We start from the raw sequence: 22,972 nt of genomic DNA on the forward strand, positions 1-22,972 counted from the left end.
AAACAATTCACATGGCGCAATATTAATGCCTCTTGTTTCATTCTTTTTCTGCTTTACATTTCTCCCAAGAGAAAAAGGGGAAGTATGGTTCCATAACATTTTCTGAAAGATAAAATGTAAATAGAAGAATGGTGGAGGTTTTATAACTAAAAAATGAAAACAAGCAAGGATGAAATGGTGTAGAGTATGTAAAATCTGTTTAGTCACTGTGATATTAGTCTGCTGTTTTGACTTGGCTCTCTGCTTTCACGTGATACCTCCTGAAGGAATTGGAGTAAAATTTTAAAAACTTTGCAAGACCTCTTTGTGTTTATTTTCTTAGGGTCACACAGCAATGCTCAATTCAGGCTGTTGGCATCCAAAAATAAAGGAAGAATTTTTGACGTGTTCTAATGATGGGTAAGTATTGAGGTCTATATTTTCAGAGTCTCTTTAGAGGCTTGTTTTCTTTATGCCCTAATTTGCTTTAAATACTGTCTTTTTAAGTCTTGATCAAGTGCTCAGGGCAATGCTAGGAGAGATCTGGAAGCAAAAATAGTGTCTGTTTCAACACTAGATAATGTATTTTGTCTGTTATTTTAATTTTGTAATTTAAAATTAATGATACTTTATAAAAAGTTGTTGGTTAAATATATTTTAACAAAAAATTTTGGACAGAATTTAACTTTACTCAGTGTATCGTCAGAGTGGAATAATTCCTGTGGAGAGACTCAAATGTAATTGAATTCATTGAGGAGATACAATATTTAAACTGGAAGATGCAAATTTCCTGTTAAATGTAATTGAATATTAATATCTGTTGTTTGACACATGTGAAAGATACTATTAGAGATATTTTGTGGCTTCAGTCTTGTTATTTGTGGTTAAAACCAAACTGCAAAATGTCATTGTGGCAGTTGCATTAATTGATAAAGTTACTGCAGCTGTCAGTAGCAAGATTGTGAGTGATTTTTAAACATGTTTGAAATGTGCAGTTGACTTTACTCAAGAGTCACAGTGGGTGGAAGACAGAATTGCCTAACACACACATGCATAGCAGGGTCCATGGTAAACAGAAGAGTCCGTTTTTCAGTTGGCTTAAATGACTTGGTGGTTCTTCCAAAAGGGACCAACCAACTGGTTTAACAAACAGGTACATGAAAAATAGATTTTAATAGGACAATTTACAATTTCTGATAAGACTGTGACACTTGAATACTACAGTTTGCTTTATGGAGTAGTTCACTTGTGGAAAATACATGCCAATTAAGCCACCTGTATATTTTTTCCAGTTTGTAAACACAAAGGTTTTAATTCCATATTAGAAATACTTTTTAAATGGTAGAATAGGTACATTTAAAAGTTTCTTGCTTTTTTGAATGTAGTTCAATAGTACAGCTTCTTAATTGGGTTGTAGACAGTGAAAAACAAAATATCATGAACCTTGTGTAATTTTTGTCCCATCTAAGCAAGTTTCTAACTAATATACCAAATAGGGATTCAGTGCATGCCTAATGCTTGAATTGCTGTGAATTGAAACGGTCAAGTAGGTAATATCCAGATAAATACTGTTAGAAATGGGTACATAATTATATTTTCAGAGACATTACATAGATTACATTACAGGAAAAATATTTTAAACCCATTTAATTTGATTCATGCTAGTGGCTGGTCATTCCACAATTTGGACAAGTCATGCGAAAAGAAACAATTCAGATTGCTTAAATTGCTATACAGGACTCAAATATTAAGGCAGTATTCCATCTGTGAAATTTACCAATAACTATAAAATACCAACAACCAGAAACTATAAAGAGTCCAAAGTTTAACCAAAGTTTAATCAGTGTTTCTTCTTAAGATTGTAGCTGTAAAGCTGTAAACTGGAATAGAATAGTTCCGGTTGGAAGGCACCTACAATAATCATCTAATCCACTTCATCTAATGATCGCTTCAGGGCTGACCAAAAGTTAAAATGCCTTGTTAAGAGCATTGTCCCAATGTCTCTGAAACACTGACAGGCCTGTTGCATCAGCCACCTTTTAGGAAGTGTGTTTTTGGTGAAGGCATGCTTCCTTATGTGCAGTCTGATCCTCCCTTGATGCAGCTTTGAACCATTCCTGCATGTTCTGTCACTGGATCCCAGGGAGAAGAGATCAGCATCATTTTTACATCATTTGCTAGATTTGATTCCAAGAGGGCCTTAGATTTCCTTGTAATATCCCTACATAGTCTGGCAATATTCCTATATTCCTTGCAAGTGCCCAGTCCCTTTTTCCACATACATTCTTCCATTTTGAGTTTTTCCAGAAGCTCTTTGCTCATCCATGCAGGTCTCTTGTCTTCCCTGCTTGCTTTTTTACTTGTGGGGATGCACTGATTTTGAGCTTGGAGGAGATGGTGCTTGAATATTAACCATCTCTCTTTAGCCTCCCTATCTTCTAGACCCCTAACCTATGCAGATTGCATTGGACTAGAAGGGACCCTCAAAGGTAATTTTGTCCAATCCCCCTACAGTGAGCAGGGGCAGTCAGCAGGGGCAGTGAGAAAGGACACCTCTAACTAGGTCAGACTACACAGGGACACATTGAGTCTGATCTTGAATGTCTCCAGGGATGGGACCTCAGCCACATTCCATGGCAACCTGTTCCAGTATTCTTCCAAGGAGGGTTGCAGTCCTGCTTAGTACCCTGCTACTTCCTTGTGTGAGGATGTAACCAGGTGGATAGGTGATGGCAGAGCAGTGAATGTGGTTTATCTATAATGCATTTGATGCTGTCTCCCACAGCATCCTCACAGGTAAACTGAGGCAGTGTAGTCTGGATAATCAGGTAGTGAAGTGGATTGAGATCTGGTTGAAGGAAAGAAGACTGAGAGTTGTGGTCAACGGGATAGAGTCCAGTTGGAAGCCTCTATCTAGAGGAGTCCCTCAAGGGACATTACTGGGACCAGTACTATTCAATATATTCATCGATGACCTGTGTGAGGCAAGAGAGTGCACTGTCAGCAAGTTTGCTGATGACACAAAACTGGGTGGAGTGGCTGACACAACTGAAGGCTGAGCTGCCATTCGGCAAGACAGGCTGGAGAGTTGGGCAGGGAGAAATTCAACAAGGGCAAGTGTAGAGTCTTGCATCTGGGAAAGAACAACCTCATAGATCCGTATAGACTGGGCACTGACCTGCTGGAAGCAGTGAAGGGGAAAAGGACCTCAGGGGTCCTAGTGGATGGAAGAATGACCATGAGCCAGCAATGTGCTCTTGTGGCCAAGAAGGCCAATGCCATTCTGGAGTGTATTAGGGTGTGGTTAGTAGATCCAGAGAGGTTCTCCTCCCCCTCTACTCTTCCCTGGTGAGGCTACATCTGGAATAGTGTGTCTAGTTCTGGGCCCCTCAGTTCGAGAAGGACAGGGAACTGCTTGAAAGAGTCTGGTGCAGAGCCACAAAAATGATGAAGGGAGTGGAACATCTTCCTTACGAGGAAAGACTGAGGGAGCTGTGTCAGAGAAGCTTGGAGAAGAGGAGACTGAGGATGACCTCATTAATGTTTATAAATATGTAAAGGGTGAGTGCCCAGAGGATGGAGCCAGGCTCTTCTCAGTGATGCCCAATGACAGGACAAGGGGCAATGGATGGAAGTTGAGGCATAGGAAGTTCCATGGAAACATGAGGAAAATTTTTTTCCCTGTGAGGGTGATGGAACACTGGAACGGGCTGCCCAGGGGAGTTGTGGAGTCTCCCTCTCTGGAGATCTTCAAGACCTGCCTGGATGTGTTCCAGTGTGATCTGTTCTAGGCGATCCTGCTCTGGCAGGGGGTTGGACTAGTTGATCTCTCAAGGTCCCTTCCAGCCCCTAACATTCTGTGATTCTGTGATCCTGCACTCAATCATCTCATGGTCACTGCAGCAGCCAAGGCTGTGTCTGGCTGTCACATCCCTGACTTGACCTCCTTCCTTTGTTACCACAAGATCCAGCAGCATACCTCTCCTCCTCTACCACCTGTGTCAAAAAGTTATCATCCATGTACTACAGGAACTTATTGGACTGTTTGTGCCTTGCTGTGTTGTATTTCCAGCAAATACAAGGGTGGTTGATGTTTCCCATGATAATCGGGGCTTGTGATCATGAGGCTTCTTTCAGGTGTCTACACAAGGCGTCACTGATTTCCTCTTTCTGATCAGGTGGCCAGTGGAGTAAACACACACTATAACGTCATTCGTGTTAGCCTGTCCTTAATTCTTACCCACACTTTTAACTCATTCCTCTTCCCTCCCTAGGCAGAGTTCAATACATTCCAGCTGCTCTCTCACATAAGAGCAACTCTACCACCTCACCTTGCTGGCCTGTCGATCTTAATGTTGCAATACTCCAGTCATGAGAGTCATGCCACCATTTTTGTGGTGGCAACTAAGTCATAGCTATCTTGCTGCACAATGGCTTCCCTGCTCCAGCTCTTTGATGCCCATGATGTGTGCATTGGTGTAGTCATATTTGAGATGGCCTATTGATTTCACACCCAACATTGACATGCCACACCTAGGCTTATCTCTAGTGAGCCTAGTTTTTATCCTCCTACCCCAGTGAATTTAGTTTAAAATCCTGTTGATGAGCCCCACTAACTCCTGAGCTGGACTCCATCTGTTGCTGGCAGGCCTGGTGTCATGTAAACCTCCCCATGAATAAAGAAACCAAAATTCCTCCTGTGGCACCAGCCTCTGAGCTACATGTTCATCAGGTGTGTTTTCCTGTTCCTTTCAGTATTCCTCCTGGCCACTGAAGGGATTGAGGAAGACACCACCTGTGCTCCTTATCATTCAGCTAACTGCCCCAGTGCCTTGAAGTCCCTTTTGACTGCTTTTGGACTTCTGCCCACAACCTCCTCACTGTCAAAATTTCCACTGTTGTTGGAAATTTAGTATGTGGTTTGTTCTCAAGATAATACTTTGGTAAGGGTTTTATATCTAGAATCGATGCATTTTTCATGCAGATAGGTTAACTGTTAGGAGGATCTTCTCTCTCAGGGAAGATGTTAAGTCCAATGTATATCTATGTGGCTTTAGTACAGAGAGCTTTCAGGTAAGAATGTTTAATTTATGTATTTTTTATAAAGTCTCCTATTCCTGAATCACCCTGCCTGTACCAAATTGTGATACTCTTGACACTATACTGAGATGTGATTTGACGTTCCCAGTCCTCAACTTACTCCTGTCTGTCATATTTTGTCAAGAAGATCTATATCCGTAAGGGGAGAAGTTAAAAGCCTTGCACTGCTGCACATCAAAGGAAAAGGTGAAATCAAACACCTACTCATCTCAGAGATTTTATCCTGACATTTCACAGCTCTTCTTGTGTACAGTAGGGATGAGCTCTGGAAATTTTGCAGTAGGTTTCTGTTATTTTTTTCCTAGAACTTGTAGTAGATATGGATGTAAGGCCAAATTGACTTGACTTACAGTGTCTGCTCTGGAAATTCTAATAGACGGTGTGGTGCTATCTATATCTCTAGATGTTGAGATTTAATCCTTTCACTGGAAAGGGAACAACCACAACTGGCATGTGTGTAGAAGGACACCTTATATAACACCAAAGTAAACACTGAATGCATGGATAATAAATGGGGAATGAAACCAGTGTTGCCGTCATGAGCAAACATTGAACATCAAGTTTTGCTGGCTTTAGGTTCTGTTTGGACATCACAGCAGTGATGGAACGCTAAAGGGGCCCCAAAACTGACCACAGTAATCAAGGTGCAGCCTCACCAGTGCTGAATACAGGGGCATGATCACTTCCATGGTCCTGCTGGTCACACTGTTCCTGTTACAGGCCAGGATGACATTTTCCTTCTTGGCCACCTGAGCACACTGCTGGCTCGTGTTCAGGCAGCTGTCAGACAGCACCACCAGGTCCTTTTCTGTGAGGTAGCTCTTTAAAAGATGTTTGCAAGAAAAGGTATAAGGGTTTCAGTCCGTCTATGAGTTTTGAAGCTGATGAAAGTTACAGTTGAAGCATGTATGAGAAACTCCTTAAGGCATGCTTAGTGGTAATCTGAGATTGAAGATGAACATACAGGAAAGCACCTGAGGGGTGTTAATGTACTTTTAAACCCTAAGCTGTGTATTTTCTGCTTCTATATAGCGTTTGTCCTGCCTCTAGAGGAAGCAATCATTCATAAACTGAAGGTTAGAGATATTTACAAATTATGGAGTCCTTTTTGTCTGTACTGTAGCATTTGCATTGTCTGCTTTTTTAGGTGAATGTTGTCACTTGCATACACTTTAAAAGAAAGTAAGACAGGATGATTGTATTATCTGGTTAGTGTATTGAAAGCAGTTTTCATGATACATGAAGATCCTAAAACCCAAACTTTGTTAGCAGACTCATGGAGTCAAGTTGAAATAGCACATTTCATGTAAATTTTAATTAAATACTTTAAAAAAATACTTAAAATACGTATTTATGTTAAGCTGTTATAATCAAAATTCTTCCTTGGGTTGGTCTTCACATGCACTTTACGTTTTGATTCCAGTTGATAAAGGCTGCAATAGTATCCTGAACTAAAAGGTAATTAAAGTGAAGGCTGTTAGAATGGCTCTTGTAAAATAATTATTTTGAGAAAGGGTCTGCTTCTTGTGATCTATTCATTGCATTTAAATTTGTTCCACATTCTAACAAAATTCCTATAATCACATTTTTGCTTTAACATATTCTGATTTGTGGTTATTAGGCTATTTGTAATTTGATTTCCTCAGACTGCAGATCTATGGGTTACCAGCAGGGAGTCTCAGTGTGTTTTGTATGACTGTTAAAGGGCACAACATTGAACTCAGAAAAGACTACATAAGAAAAAGACACAGTTCGTTCTGCCTCCTGTATGAGAAAAACTACACACTGCAATGAGGCAGACCCTAGAACTGGCAGTTTCCAAATAAGTCTGAAAATTCCTCTTTTTAACTAGTAAAATAAGTTTATATCCATGTATGTGATTGTTAGTGAATACAGATAATTTACAGTAGCTCAATTCATTTTGTTTGCCTTGAAAATATTACAGATGATTTCTTGTTAAAATATGTAATACTGAAGTTTCTTTCTTCATGTCACAGAAAAAAACAACCTTTATTTTTAAACAAAGAGTATCACTGTTCTTGAATTAGAGATGAATTATAGTTTTGTTAGGCTTTTACATCTGTAAGTGTACGGATGAACAAGGCTAACCTAGAGATACAGATAAGGAGTTTTTTATTTCGATGTAAGCTAGGTTAAGACTTGTACCTATATATTCTCAGAACTCTGTAATGTTGCTTTTATCTTTCTAATGTTTCAAAATTAAAATTGTATCAAAAACAAGAGAGAAACTTGAATTATCTTCTTCATGGAACTGCAGTAATAATATCTTAAAAAGTTTGCTCTGCAGATACGATAATTCTGGATTTCACTAACTTTGTCTGTTGCTAATTCATACTAACGTCTCACTGGTTTTAAAACATATTTACAAATCTCTTTTCATTATTGGTATTAACTTTTCTTCTTTCAGTCTGTCTTTCCATTTATGCCTCTATGTTGCCTAGAACTTGAAATACCCCACAGCTACTACTGAAAGATCAGTTCCTTTTAATTGCATGTACTCCTTGCCATTCTAGAAAGGCTCAGGCTCAGATACAGTGTGTGGTCAATTTTTCCATAATGCCTTTACCATATTATTTAGGCTTATTTGGAACATACACTTCTGACAGTAAGGTTCTGTTAGTGTGTGTGTGTGTATATAGAGATAGATAGATATAGATATAGATATATATCAGCAGTATATGGAGCAAGTCTACAGGACTGCAGTAAGGTCTGTGGTAACAGAAATGCCAGCATTAATACATCGCCTAAAAGTGAAAGAAAATTTTGGAAATTAGACTTTGAAAATTATTCTCCTCCTTGAAAATACACCTGAGCAGAGTGGCCTAAAAAAAATCCAAGCATATGTTTTATGATATAATTAACTCCTTGTTTATATAATTTCAAAATACCAGTTCACTTCTCTGTTAAAACAAAGGAGGAAGAGGAAACGGATAATACTGGTTTTGTTATTTGGATGTTTTCTTATCAGAAATGTGATGGGTCGTGCTGTATAAGTAAGCAATAGACCTCAGTGATATTAAATATTCCAGCAACAGGTGTTCTATGTTCCTGCTCTCATGTTTTTCCCTTTTAGAAAATAGAATCACAGCCAACCTTGAAATTTAGCAGTCCTGATTTTCATTGCAGGTAGGGCTTTAGTTGCTTAACAGTTGTTTTTCTGTAGAAAATTCCTCTCATGAGTCTTCTGTCTTTCACCCTCTAGTAAGTTAGTGTTTATACTCTTTAAAAAGTGTCTTAGAGAATATTGATGGGGACATCATTGAGTGAGTTTTGTATTATTTAGGAATAAATTGTGCTCCAGTGTAGATCTGTCTCTAATTAAATAATGGATTTATTTCAGTGAACTAGCTTCAGATCCTCAGAAATAGTTTTTTTTTTTTTTTGTTTTAAGGTACAATTTAATCCTTAGAGTTTTATCAAATATATGTTTCAAATATGATGCTACTCTGCTTCTGTTTTCAGATACATACTATTGCTTATTAAATGTTCTCTGTATCTTAATGAAAAAGAGACAGATTTTTGTCCACTTGGGGCATTAATGAGAATAAGTGAAAGACCACAGAAGGGTGTTCAGGAAGGAAAAGTGACTCCATTCTTAAAATCTTTCTTTTCAGATTTAAAACTTTGTTTGGTAATGGTAGCGTAATTACTTTACTTAATGGAACAGTTGACAATAAGCTTAATTAAATTTACAAATACGTTTCCTTTTAAAGGATACAAAATATAATTTTAGGAGAAGAGATGTAGATAATAGTCTTGCATGTCTTCCATTAATGTTTGCATGCATTGCTATTCAGAGGAGCTTTCTGTCCTTTAGGACATCCGTAACATCCTACATACTACTCAAGGGGCTTTGGAAATTTGATACATCCTAGTGAACAGAATTGTTTCATGATCACTTCTATCTCAGCTACCCTTCACTTCTTTTATGTTAACCAATTTCACCTTATTAACCATGTTTGCATCTAGAATAGCTTCTCTCCTGTCTTCCTCCCTTTAGCTGCCTTTTTTCTGTGTCTGTGTAGGTGGCAGCTCTCAGTATCTGACTTCTGTTTTCGGGCAAGTGTTTCTTAAGTTAGATACAGATCTGCACAAAGGTTTTATAGCTTAACAGAAAAAACATTTGAGCAAGGTCTGAAACAGGACTGCTGCAGGTGACCAGCAGTCATTTTTAGTACTCAGAGAGTAACCCGTTGCTTTTCCTCACATGATGCCATTATGCTTGTCTTAACTGGCAAGCTCCCTTTGACCCAGATGATTGTTTTCATTCAGTTGATCACAGAATCATAGAATGCGCTGGGTTGGAAGAGACCTTCAAAAAGTTATCTAGTCCAACCTGCCTGCAAGTAAGCAGGAACATCCCCAACTAGATCCTGTTGCTCAGAGCACCATCAAGCTTGACCTTAAATGTGTCCAAGGATGGGGCCTCAGCCTTTCATGGGCAACTTGTTCCAGTGCTCAACCACCCTTAGGAAGAACTTCTTCCTAATGTCAGATCTAAATCTACTCTTCTGTAGTTTAAACCATTACCCTTCTACATGCCCTTGTAAACAGTCCCTCCCCAGCTTTCTTGTAGCCCCCCTTCAAGTACTGCAAGGCCACTCTAAGGTCTCCCCAGAGCCACCTTTTCTCTAGAATGAACAACCCCAACTCTCTCAGCCAATCTTCAGAGTAGGGGTGCTCCAGCCCTCTGATCATCTTTGTGTCCCTTCTCTGGACCCTCTTCATCAGGTCCATTTCCTTCCTGTGTTGAGGGTCCGAGAGCTGGAAACAGTGCTCCAGGTAGGTGGGGTCTCACCAGAGCAGAAGTGGCTGTGTTTCTTTTGCTGCAGTCCAGAATGTGATTTGCCTTCTCAGCTGCAGGTGTGTATTACTGGCTCATGTCCAGCTTCTCATCCACCAGAACCCCAAAGTCCTTTTCTTCTGGGCAGCTCTGTATAGCATCCTCCCCAGCCTGTATCGATCAATGAGCGTTGTCCTGACCCAGGCACTTGGTTTTGTTGAACCTCATGAGGTTCATTAGGACCTGCTTCTCCAGCTTGTCCAGGACCCCCTGGATCACATCTTGGTCCTCTGGCATATCAGCCACAGTATTGAGCTTGGTGTCATCCGCAAGCTGCACCTGATCCCACTGTATCACTGATGAAAATATTAAACAGCACTGACCCCTGAGCACTTGTCACCCTTGATGAAGTCTGTGACCCACAAGCTTTAGAGCCAATGCACCTACTGCAGTTTACATACATGCTCCTTAGATGTTAGATGTCTTAGTATGTTCTCAGGAGAGCTTGAGATTTGGTATCTCTAGCATGCTTGGCAACACACTGTGAAGTTCAGCTCTGCTGGCTGTGAAAGTGAGATTACATGCCATTTCTCCTGCATTTATAGAATCTAATCTTCAGGTTACACGCTGTCTGCTCACTGTAGGTGGATAGCCTCTCGGACTCAGCTAAGTAGATACAATCCTGGATTTTGTCTGAAGTCTAAGGCCAGGAGTAGGTTGGTTGGCAACAAGAGAACTGAAGCTATAGTTTCACTTCAATGTTTTAAGTATCAGTAGTACTGTATGTATGAAAGCAGGTGAGAGCAGAATCCAGACTTGGGCAGTTCAGTGTAAATATAATTATATTGTCTTGCTATTATGCAAAATTTAGGAGTTTTGTGAATATTGTTTTGGGATAACTATGACTTAACTTGTTACATGTTATGACCTCTTTTGTGTAAGAGCATCAGACTACCACATTGTGTTCAGCATAGTAGCTTTTGAATAAATATTATTAGTCTTAATGCCTTGTGTGTGTGTGTGTTAAACATTTTATGTGTAATAAATACAGTTAACACTGATCAGTCTGCAGCTTTGAAAGCTGCTAAGAGCATTAAGATAGCACTGCCAAGGCTACTACCAAGATGTTTGTATAAACTTTTTTTAAAACCTAAGCTTCAACACTGCATCTGTCTTCAGAGATTTGAAGACTAGCTGGCAAAACGTACTTGAGAATAGCTACTAATGTTTCACCTTTGTCTAGGGGATCATTCTAAAAAAACTTGTTTAATTGCTAAGCCTTTATTCTTAGATTTCAAGATTTTTATGTTCCCCCCCCCCCCCCCCCCCGAACAATATTACAGTTTAGGCAAATCTTCAGAATTAATTTAGAGCATAAAAGGATACCATTCCAGTCAGTCATTTATTGTTACTTAATATTGTTTCATTCTTATTTTTGTTATGGCAGGAAACTTGAAAGTTCCTTTTTGTGTTACAAGAAAATACATGTTTAAAAATTCTGTTGGTTTACCTGAAAAGCACAGAATTTAAATATTCACAGTACTTAGTGCATTGTGAACATTTTGCTCTCTTTAACTGTGTGGTGAGCATAGCAGAAAGGGGCAACCTCTTCATAGGAAGTTAACTTTTGACAGTATTCTTAGCTCAGCATGGGAAGGCGGTATTTTTGGTGCATGTATTGGCTTCTCTTATCCCAGAATATGTAGTACTTATTCTCACCAGTATTGCACACAGTCTGGGTTATACACATAAGCTTTTCTTGTGACTTGTTCTCCAATCCATTGGAAAAACCGTCTAATTATTACGCCTTTCCTGGTTTTGGTTCACGTCGAGATGGGTTAGATAATGCTTTTGAGCAAGCCCTTTAGCAGATCTGAGGGATATCTTCTGGCAGGATAGAAATGGTAGGATACTGAAAATTTTAATACTTAGATCAGGGTGATATCTGATAGGGAAGAAGAATGGAATTTATTGGGTTTTTTTAACTGATAGGAAACTCCCTATGTTTTTGGGTCATACACAGATTGTTGAGCAAATACTTCTCTGTGGTAACATTGTGCCACAACTATCTTTCACTCTGGTCATTTCCTTTGCTGACTTCTCCCATGAAGAACTGATTATGTCTTTTATTATATGAAGATGAAATCCTTTCCACTCAAGTATTCATTAGTTATTTTAACCTATAACTCGTTTTAAAGGACTATTTTCTCATAAGATAGGCATCTTATTTGAATGACCAGAGTTCTCTGATTATTCTAGTAATAATGGGAAGTACAATAGATGTAGTAAACTAAACTCAAATGTTTTTGTTTGATAATGAGAAAATAAAGTTGAGTAGACTATTTATTTTGGCACATTTGCTTACAAAGATAAAATACACATTCTGTCTAAGAAAATAAAATTAAATTGCCATGATTAATGTTCAGATTAGATTCTGTATTAAGTTATGCAGTAATGAGTAATGGTACTTAATATAGATCAAAATTCTGCAAAAATACTTGCTTTGGAATGTTTGACTTTAGGAATTGCAGATAATTTCATTGCATAGTGAGATTTAAAACTGTTCCTCTTATCAGTGTCCTCATGTTATGTGTTTTAGTTAAAATCCCACTGATACATTATTTGCTCAGCACCTAAGAGATAAATGTTGTCTGTGTTTTGTTTTTCATTAAATGAAGGAAACAACATCCTTGCCTGCATCAGGAATAGTGTGACCAACAGGACCAGGAAAGTGAGTGTGCCCCTATACTCAGCACTGATGAGGCTGCACCTCAGATACTGTGTTTGGTTTTGGGCCCCTAACTAAAGGAAAGACATTGAGGCGCTGGAGCATATCCAGAGAAGGGTAATAGGTAGCAGGTAGATGTGCCAAGTGGCACAGCTGCAAGGCGAACTGGAAAGGCTTAGGAGCATTAGGGACACTGAAATGGAGATAGACTGGTGGAGCCAGGCTCTGTGCTGCCTGCAGCGGAAAAAAGATGTGGTAGATCTGCTCACTTTGATAAAACATGTAATTATGGAATATAACTTAAACGTACTCCTTGCATATTCAGTGCTGTAACAAGAAGACTTTAAGGTAATGATCCTTACAAGCTTTATTTCTTGTAATGACTCTTCAAATGAGGCACCCTCAAGCTGTTGCAGGTAATATTTAGAGTTAACTGTCAAATGTATCTGACACACTATGTTCATAAAATTCAAAGCAGGAGGAAAGTTAGTGATACATAATGCAACAAAGTTTTATGGCTTCAAAGAAATCAGATGTTTATATGCATGTAGATAGGCACAGATCATGAGGAACTGATAATCTGGTACCCAGTTCCAAGATAAAATATTTTTTGTAGAATAATTTTTTTAAGTTCCTCTGTTAATTACAGAGATTTTAAGTCTTTATCTCAGTTCTTAACAGTGTAAAATATAATACTTTTTGCTTCCACACAACTGTGCTATAACCAGTATCTTATATATTCTCTGTACTGTAGAGTTGTTGTTTAAATGCCTACATTGAAATATTATGCAGATTATCTAAAATCTTGTTCTCAAGAATTTCATGGGGTAAAAATAAAGCAGAATTGGCATTTATGAAGATCAGATTATGCATGAGAATCTGTATATCCACTTTGTCTGTCGTCCTCACATAGTTTTGTTTTTTATTTCAGCCATAGGAATTCAGCTTTTTCCGATAGTGAGGTTTAAGAATTACTTTTGGCAACTATTTTAAGTTTTGGTGACCTTTTCTTTCTCATACCTCTGGAGCAGTATGAATTCTCATCCTTTGGCATAGGAGCATGGTATCTTGCAGGAAGAAGGAGCATCGTGGCTGTGTAGCTATCAAGTTCTTTTTTGCTTAGGAAAAATCTCCCCTGGTCAGTCAAAATCCTGGATTTTTGGAAAAATAATTTCTGGAGACTTGTTCATAATACAAGAGTGCCTTCATAGAGAAATTGCTTGTATCTCACTTGTGGGTAGTAATTTGCGCAGCACTAGCATAGTAGTTTGCTTTTTGTCTTGACATGTGCAAAGCTGTGAAGTGCACTCCAGGTACATGACGAGGGATTTTCCTAGACTAACTTCCCTATTTATAGGTGTATATGCAGTACAAAGCTGATTAAGAGAGTACAGCACATGGGCAGGCCTGGTTAGAAGGAGTTTGAATAATGACTGTGCTGGTCCTTGCTGAAAGCTGTATGTTTACAAAAGGGTTAGTAAAGCTATTCTTATCTTTATAAACTTTGTATGTTTATATTAATATTGTCCTGAAGTTTTCCTTGATTAAAATGTTAGCTGCTGCAGTAAGAAATGCAGTCTGTTGTAAGAGATTGCATTTGAGACCTTTTTCAACTGGTATTTTTACAGCATAACTTGATTTCTAAAGGATTCATGAAATTTCAGGTGGATTATCTTAAGAAACAAAATCAGAACTTGCTGCAAAGCAGAGAAAAGGAGAGACCAAACTGTGTTAAATGCTGCCAATTCTTTTTCTTCATTTATTTAGGCAAATGTTGCTGTTACATTGTCCATGACTCTGTGGAAGTGAGTATGGCTTGTACCTGTGGAATGGTTTTCATTTTAAAGTCCAGATGTGTTTATGCACATAGGAACAAAGCTCTACTTTATCCATCGCATGATTGAAGTGGAATTGATGGTTTTTACATTGTAGCTCATGTAAACACAAAAATTTTTGATGAAAGCTAGGTTTTCACTTAAGCATTATGCTTTGATTTTCCAGTTTCGTTTTGAGATGCTGCCCCTTGTCTAATGTATTGATTCCAAAGTAGATCAGTTTGGTTTTATGAAAAGTTTCTAAGTTCGTGTTATCCCCAGCTTCCAGGGTTGTTTTATATATATGAAATAGAGGAGACTCTTGTTTGTCGACATTAGACTGAGAAACTCAGACAGGAAAAGCTATGGAATCCACCCAGTGGGGATGGCTCATAAATTAAGAATTTGTAATTCTTTTGCAGTAGTTTGAGATACACATACATGCATGTATATCTGGTGTGTACATAAATGCAGCGACTTCCGTAAGCATGTGAAGTTGTTCGTGTTTTTCATGTGCAAACAGCAGACGTGACTTGAAAATACACATTTCCCCCCCCATACATTTGGAAGTGGAACTGGTTTCATAAACTTAGTTTACAGCTTAGCATGATTACACCAAAAGCTGAAAGCACATGGTAGTCTTACGCTTCTGACACTAACTCATCTGCACCTACTACATACACATTCAAATAAGATGGTTCAACTTTTTGAGTGGTAGGAACTGAATGGCACCTTAGTAACGTCTACCCTGTGATGTGTAAAATCACCAATAACTGTGGGTCTAAACACCTGGTCATAGTTACGTACAAGAGGTGGTTTTGACATCTTAGGCACTTCTAAAAGCTGTGATATCTTGCCACAAAACTGAAGGTGCCAGAATTGATGAAATTGTGCAAGAGGCCAAATTCAGTCTGAGACCACTAGTCTGGCATGTTTGCATCTAGTATATAGATGGCTCACTTGCTTTAAGAACACACACATTTGGATTTTAAACATGAAAATATATTTTTAAAAAAGTAAAAATTGTATTTTAGGAATGGCTGAATTGTAGCTCGTAAGAGTTTCCTTAGATGTATTTTGTCATAGTAGAAAGGAACTAAACATGCAAATCATCATATACTTGCTTTTCACTGATAGATTCCTGCTGAGTGGAAGCTGGCTAATGTCCCAACATTCAGTAAGTGTGAGAAGGCAAATCGTGGTAATTACAGGTCTGTTAGTCTGTCCTGGCTACACCTAGGATAGAGTTAATTTTCTTCAGAAGGTGCTTGGAGGGGTTACAGCCAGGATAGCCAGCTAAGTTAGCCAGTGGGGTATTCTGACAATCATACCCAACATAAAAGGGCGAGGGCTGGCTCAGGCAGGTGGATGGGCTTTTGCATGACATAGGGTCAGGTGTTGGTGTGTGCTGTTTTCTATCACTTGTGTAAAGTATTCGTTAGTGTGGTTGTCATTTATATTTCTTCTCACTTTCTATTTTAAGTTTTCTTTATCTCATCCCATGGGTTTTGCGTTTTTCTCCTGATTTTCCTTCCTATTCCACTGTACAAAATTTCAAAAGAGCAAGTTCAGAGTTCTCCACCTGGAATGGGGTAATTGAGGTTACACTTACAAACTGGGTACAGGAGGTTGGAGAGAGCAGTCCTGCAGAAAGAGATCTGGGCGTTTGGGTTTATAGTAACTTGAATGTGAGTCAACAGTGTTCCCTGACAGCCAAAAGGGCTGACTGAGCCCTGCATGCATCAAGTGCAGCATAGCTAGCTGGTTGAGGGAGGTGACTGGCCCATTCTACGCTGCTGCAGCCCCACATCCAGTACTAATGTCCAATTTTGGGTGCTTCAGTGTAAGAAGGACATCAGATAAGTCGAGTGTGTCCAGAGGAGGGTGACCAAGATGGTGAAGGGCCTCGAGTGCAAGACGGAAAAGGAGCAGCTGAGGCCATTCAGCTTGTTCAGCTTGGGGAAATCTGGGGGGTGCTCTCTTGACAGTCTACGCTTTCCTTCTGGGGAGCAAGAGGGAGGGACAGCAAAGGGAGAGGTGCAGGTCTCTTCTGTCTGGTGGCCATTGACATGACACAAGAAAATGCTACAGGGCAAGTTCAGTCTGGACAATAGGAGGGAGTGGTCATCCATTCACTGAACTGGCTTCCCAGTGGTCATGGCTCCAAGTTTGTCAGAGTTCAAGGAGCACTGGGATGACAGTCATAGGGCTTAGTTTTAGGTGGTCATGTGAGGAGCAGAAAATGATGGATCCTTGCCCACTTGAGATATTATGTGGTTCTAAGAAAAGCAGAATTACAAAATTCGCCAGCTAAAAAGAAAGGGTAAAGCTGGGCATTTACACTCATTTAAAGACAGCTGAATTACTGAGGAGGCATCCATGAGTTCTAGCTGGAAAAAAAGATAGTTGAAAATAGTCCTGCTTCTTAATTGATCCATGTAGGAGCATTCGAAGCTGCAAGATAAACCTCAATTGCTGTGGAATATCCAAACCCGCGTGAAGATAGGTGCTTGTTAACTCCTCATGAGCGCAGAAGGGAGAAGTAAGAACTATAATTTACATCTGCAGTTTTTCCAATATCCATCTCCAAGTATTGTATGGATGCTTCTTCATTAGCAACAATATTTTGATATAAGCAGACCATGGTGACAAATATATAAAGAAGTGATGCTTTGCCTGATTATCCAGACAGATAGGGAACTGTATCATGGCTCTTTGGAGATCTTAGGCTAACAGCCATATTTGTTCTGTAAAAAAGGTGCTCTTCCTTTCCGAATTCTTGGGAGAAGTAGGGAAGTGTCTTACTCTTAGCTGTGTATTCCAGAAAGTGTAAGGAATGCATAAATTTCTGTTTACATACAGTTTGTGCTGCATTTTAGCTTGGTCTTTATTAGCCTTTCCTCCTATATGAAGATTGGTACTACTAACATACAAGGTTCATTACTTCATACTTAAATGCAAAGTAAAACTTGGTAGCCTGAAGTACATAGTTAGCCTTTACAGTTTTGCATTGTTTAGAATAAAATCTGTACCTATAAAAAACTACAATACATTTAAGACAATTTACTGTCTTTTGTTACTCATCTCTCTTGGATTGTGGTTCACTATTAAGGAAACTGCAGAAGACTGGCTGCAAGTGGGATCTGAGACAAGAACAAAAATGGTTAAAACTAATTGTCATGTGTATGGCATCAGCTAAAGTGTTGCTTCAAAGAGCTTTTATTTGCTTGTTTAATGTAATTTCAGTTGATTTTTCTCTGGTTTAATGGAGAGTTCCAATCTAAGTTATTTATGGGAGTGAAGAAAAACTTGAGATCCAAATGAGCTTAACTATTTTATAGCCATGACTAATCAGCTTTTTGGAAAGCATCCTGTTTTCCTAGTGCTTTACTCTTACTGCTTTTGCTGTGTCATGCAAGACTGCTCTTGAGTCATTCCAGTTCATACAGGTGACAGTAACTTCAACTGTCAATGTTCTTTACCAGAAGACTTCCGCTTTGATCTTAATCAGAAGGACCACAGAGGAAGATTGATTATATCTCACTCTTTACCAAATGGGAGATGAGATCTTGGTTCATTGCCTTTTTGTCCCATTTGGAAAATGACACAAAATTGTACCTCATTTTACTGTCACAGCTTCGAGAAGTAAATCACATATTATCTGTAATTCATTTAATGTTCTGTTTAGAAATAGTAATGTTCAAGTTAGATGTTACTGAAGTAATAAGTGAAGGACTTCTTCTGTGCAAAGTGCTGCATAGTCTAAGAACCATACTGATGCTTGTTTTCTTTCAAATAGCACATCTTTATCATAGACTTTGAATTATTATTAATTCAAAAGTATATTGACTCTTCACAAACCTCAAAATACTTGTGTCTTAGTCCGGAGGGAAAGAGAGACTCGGTTCTCTTCCTGTGTTGTGAAACTAAAGGCACAAACGAGGCCAAATAATAAAAGTGAGGCTACTTATTAACGGAAGGAGGGAGAGAGAGGAAAAATGGAGAGAGAGCAGGAAAGGAATTCTATTACCACCACCACCATCTCCCCCCACAAGACCATTTAGGTCCAAGGAAGGGTGCTGCCTCTTTGGCTTGAATGAGATGTCATCTTGTTGGCTTGTGCTGTCCTCAGGTGGAGGAGGGAGAGAGAGATCCCAAGGTCCAAGTCCTTTTCAGTTTGTGTTGCCCAGTGATGTTTCCAATGTGTGATGTCTTCAATGAGTTTCTCCGTTTCTTCTTACAGCAAATGAAACTTAGGGCAGGTGTGGTGTGGTGGTGGAGAGCTGGGCAGCAGCTTTCGGGTTGCATGGTGGTGTCTTTTTTTTTCTCTGAGCTGCTAAAGCTCAGTGTCTTTTATTCAGTTATCACAGCTCAGCCCACGCCCAAGTCACATTAATGCATGTGCGACTGCCCCGTGTGCTCTCAGTAGGCAAAGCTGACCCATCAGGCAGGTCATTCACAACCATCTTATCTTTTGTTGGACATTACAGAGGCTCTTTACAGCATCCCCTCTCTGAGCATCTCTTGTCTGGGCTGGGAGCAAAGGTGGTTTTATCTTTGTTCATTTAAATTGGGAGACAAGATTTAGTCTCTTAAAACTTGATTAAAATAACTTAATGGCTTACTCATTGAATTAAAAGATCTCAGGTGGATGCTTCTCTAACCTACTCTGTCGATGGTTTTTTGAAGACTTGCGCAGATACTTTGTTGATTTGAAGTGGAGCAGTGATACGCTTCGATGCAGGCATCTATGGTTGCTAATGGCTGATGCAAAGGAAAACAAATTCTTTTCTTCAGTTGGATTTGTATGTGAAGACTTTATCAAGAAAAACAAAAGCAAATTCATTGTGAGAAAGTCATTAAAAAATAACAAGCTTTTTTTCTGCTAATGCAGTGTAGTTGCCCACATGCTCATCACTAGTACAATCAAATATATTCAGTGTTTTAGGGAAGTACAAATGGAAATACTTCAGTATTTGAGGAAATACTAAGGGCTTACGTAAATTTGTGCATGATTGGCACATTCAGTGATTGCCTGTATGGTGGGCTGAGGAAGAGGTTTTGTCAAACAGACTGAATCTATTATAATATTATAACTACCTTGAGTTGAACTTGAGAAAAAAAATCTTCAAGGAAGAAACTTTCACAACCACAAAGTTTGACCACCTAAATTAATTGTCCCTTATAACCTGGAAGGGGTTATACAAATGTATTGGTGGGTAACTCTTTATATTTGAATGTAACTGTTGGTCAGTTCCTTAGCCAAAAGTGATGGTAGGTCATAACTTGCTAGTATTTGCTGCTGCTTCTTCTGTTCTCCTCTCATGAACATGCAGCATAAATAACTTGAAGTTAGTCATGCCGAATCTGACATGACGTTATAACTGTCATACTCCCTTCCTCTGAGAAGGGATACCTATTTTATTTGGAAATACTTCATAGTTGCTTTAACCCATTTATTGCACATCACGTAGAAATTAACCAATGGTTTATTTGTTTGTTTCTCTGGTAAAATGTTTCTCAAGGTTTTGGTTTGTTTTTTTTTTTACATTTAGGGATTATGGAAGTAACAGAAAAGCTGAAGAATTCTTATAAATTACTAAATTGAATTAATTTTTTCATTAGTTCCTCCCATAGCTATGACGTTGGATGTGATTTTCTTGTATTTTCCTTTAAGTTCTTTTAACTCTGTACAGATGCTGGGAGTTGGTAGCTTATTTAGAAGTTTTACTGCAAAACAAGTATGGGAAGTTTCTTCAGATTTCCCCATCTGTTTGTGTGTACAATTTATTTGCAATGTCTGGTAGGTGATTCCACCTTCGCTGGGTCCCATGTGTTCAAAAGAAGACTGTAACTTACTTCAGCTGAAAGAGGGCAAAGAAAATAATGAAAATTTTCTTGCTAACAGAGTCTTGTATTACTGTATGTACAAAGTGCATCTTAACAGAGCTTTTCAACTATTTCTTGTCTATCTCTTCTCTTTACATAAATCTGCTTTAGGTAGTTTTTCACTGTATTACATGAACATCTTAATTTCATTCCTGTGTAGGTAAGATGAGAAGAAATCATACTTTAAGACCAGTCACTTTTTAGTAAAGTGGCTTAACTTAGCATGCTCTTTTGAAAACGTGTTTTTGATCAGTTTTAAGATGACCTGAAATTCTCTGTTCTGGCAATACATTCAATTGCAGCAGTGTTTGTATGATGATTTTAAAATACATTATGGCTTTCCAAGGTAGCCTTTTTTTGGTCAACCTTATATTAGAAGGGAAGGCATTATAAATAGTGATGAAATGTGTAACATTAAGCCTGATCTGTATTTGTAGCAAGTAATGTATTCTGTTGCCTTTTTAAATTTTTTCTTTTATTTTAGCTGTAGTAATAATATACTTATTTACTAAGAACACATTTAATGTATTTATAGTATATTATATGCTAATAACATTCGATATTGTACAAGAGAGTTTTGCAGTCCAGTAGAAACAGAGGAGGTGGGACAGGAAGAGAAGTTCAGTGGAATATGACAGATCTGGCTTTTAATATGTGAGTTGGTTCACTCCCTGAATTTCAGCAGAATATATTAGAATAGTATTGGAATGGGAAAGTGGCATGCTGAGTCAGGGCACAGATGAGCTTTCTGTGCTTGCAGACTGGGAATTGTAGCCAAATACAGACTTTCAAAAATTTGTGTAATAGAGCAGCATTCGCAATAATTAATTTTGTTAGAAATTGTCACTTAGTACTAACAGTAAAAAGGTGGGGGGAGTGGAGAAACCCCACAGCTCCCCTCCCCAAACTCTAGTTAATTACATTAATTACTAGTTTATTATAGGACTGTTAACTTTCAATAGTCAGGAAAATATGCACATGTACCTTTCCAAAAGAACATTCCTATTCTCTTCTAAGTTGCTTTGAATTGCTCTTGGCAAACAAAAGAACATTATAAAACCTGTTTTGCAGATGTGGAATCCACCATTTAGAAAGTTAAAATTAGAATATATATGGAACCTTTTTCATGAAAGTTTTGTTCAAAAGAAATTTATGAAAGTAGAAATATTTGTTTGGCTGTGGGTATCATTCAGTACATTAAAATCTGATGTGAAAGAATAACATTGTATGTTGGAGGGATAATTTTAAAACCCCACATTTTTACTGAAGAACAAACTTTAAACATTTTTTCAGGCAGAAAAAAGCATAATTCATGAAATTTTTGTTTGTTTTCAGTGGAGTTCAAAAACATCTTGGTTATATCTATCAACAGATGAATATTTGTAGTATACTTTGGCTAAATGCTGCAACATAAAGCATAAAACAATGTTACTCTTTCATCCCATGCTTATTTAGGCCTAAGGAGATACTAAGAGACATTTTTGGCCCAAGTAAGTCTACTGGAACTTGTCTCTTGGATCAAGGGGTAAAACTTTTTCTTTCTTTCAGTGTTGTTCAAACAATATTAGATTGGCCCCAGGGTAGGTTAGAAAATGAAAAATGAAACTTCTGTAATGCAATCTCAGGTATTATATTTGAGGAAGAATGGCTAAATGGTAGAAAATATTCTGTAAAAAAGAGGCATAATTCAAGATTGTGTTTTCTAAGTTGACTTTGATACACTATGATGACCAGTATCAGGAGAGAGAAAGTAAACTGCCACATTGCCAGTTTAAGACATGTTCCCTGAAGTAAATTGTTTGGGTGTATGTTCTTCCTTTCTAGTTTATCCTCTATCATTCAGGTTAGAATGGGATGAGTTCAATTGTTGTGAGGGAAAGGGACTGGAAAAAGGCTTCAAGTAAGTTTCAAGTGTAAATGGGGCTGATGGATTGGATGGAAGGATTGGGGTGTGAGGTGGAAGCATCAAACAGTAAACATACATTCAGTGGGGGGACATTCAGAAAACGTTTCAGGATGTTAGATACATACTGCAGTCTATGTGGGCATATTTTAGAGGTCATGTAGCCTTGTATGGGAGGGAGTCTGGCCAACTGCAGCAGAAGTAGCATCTCAGGAAATTTGGGGGGTTATTTTTTGGGGTGTTTGTTTTCTCGCCTGAGCTGCTGTTTTTACAGTAGATTAGGGATCACATTTTTTATCAGTGTTATAGGTGATGTAACACTATGTACACTGTTTAAGTAGGTATGCGATGGCAGTCCTGGAAACCTGCACTGTAGGAGAGGGAGTAGCTTTCTAGCAGGTGTTCATCACAAGATGAGAAAGAGAAGCTGGAGGTACAGGATACTCAAACGAAATTCTGAAGGGATCTTGAAAAAGATGAAAATTTGAAGTAAACATTAGAATGGGAGGAAGTGTCATGGTGCCTATTGAAAGGTAAGAGACTGAGATGATTATTGACAACATACGGAGAGGAAAAGGGGAACCTCATAATAACATAATGTTTGAGAATGGAAGTGGCCTCTAAAGATACTCTAATCCAACTATCCTGTTCAAAGATCTTACGGGACCAAGAAGGCCAACAGCATCCTGGCCTGTGTCAGGAGTAGTGTGACCAGCAGGAGCAGGGAAGTGATTGAGCCCCTGTACTCAGCACTG

At 38.6% G+C, this 22,972-nt stretch overlaps 1 protein-coding gene across 1 annotated transcript in view; it reads left to right on the forward strand.

Moving 5' to 3' along the window:
• The window catches only part of WDR70 (WD repeat domain 70), a 133,250-nt gene that overhangs the window by 44,943 nt on the left and 65,335 nt on the right, over window positions 1–22,972 (forward strand). The window contains exon 9 of the mRNA XM_054397660.1: window positions 323–399. Coding sequence (XP_054253635.1) covers window positions 323–399 — 77 coding nt within the window. The remainder of the gene's footprint in view (window positions 1–322; window positions 400–22,972) is intronic.

Source organism: Indicator indicator, chromosome Z (genome assembly GCF_027791375.1).
Source record: "Indicator indicator isolate 239-I01 chromosome Z, UM_Iind_1.1, whole genome shotgun sequence".
NCBI lineage: Eukaryota > Metazoa > Chordata > Aves > Piciformes > Indicatoridae > Indicator > Indicator indicator.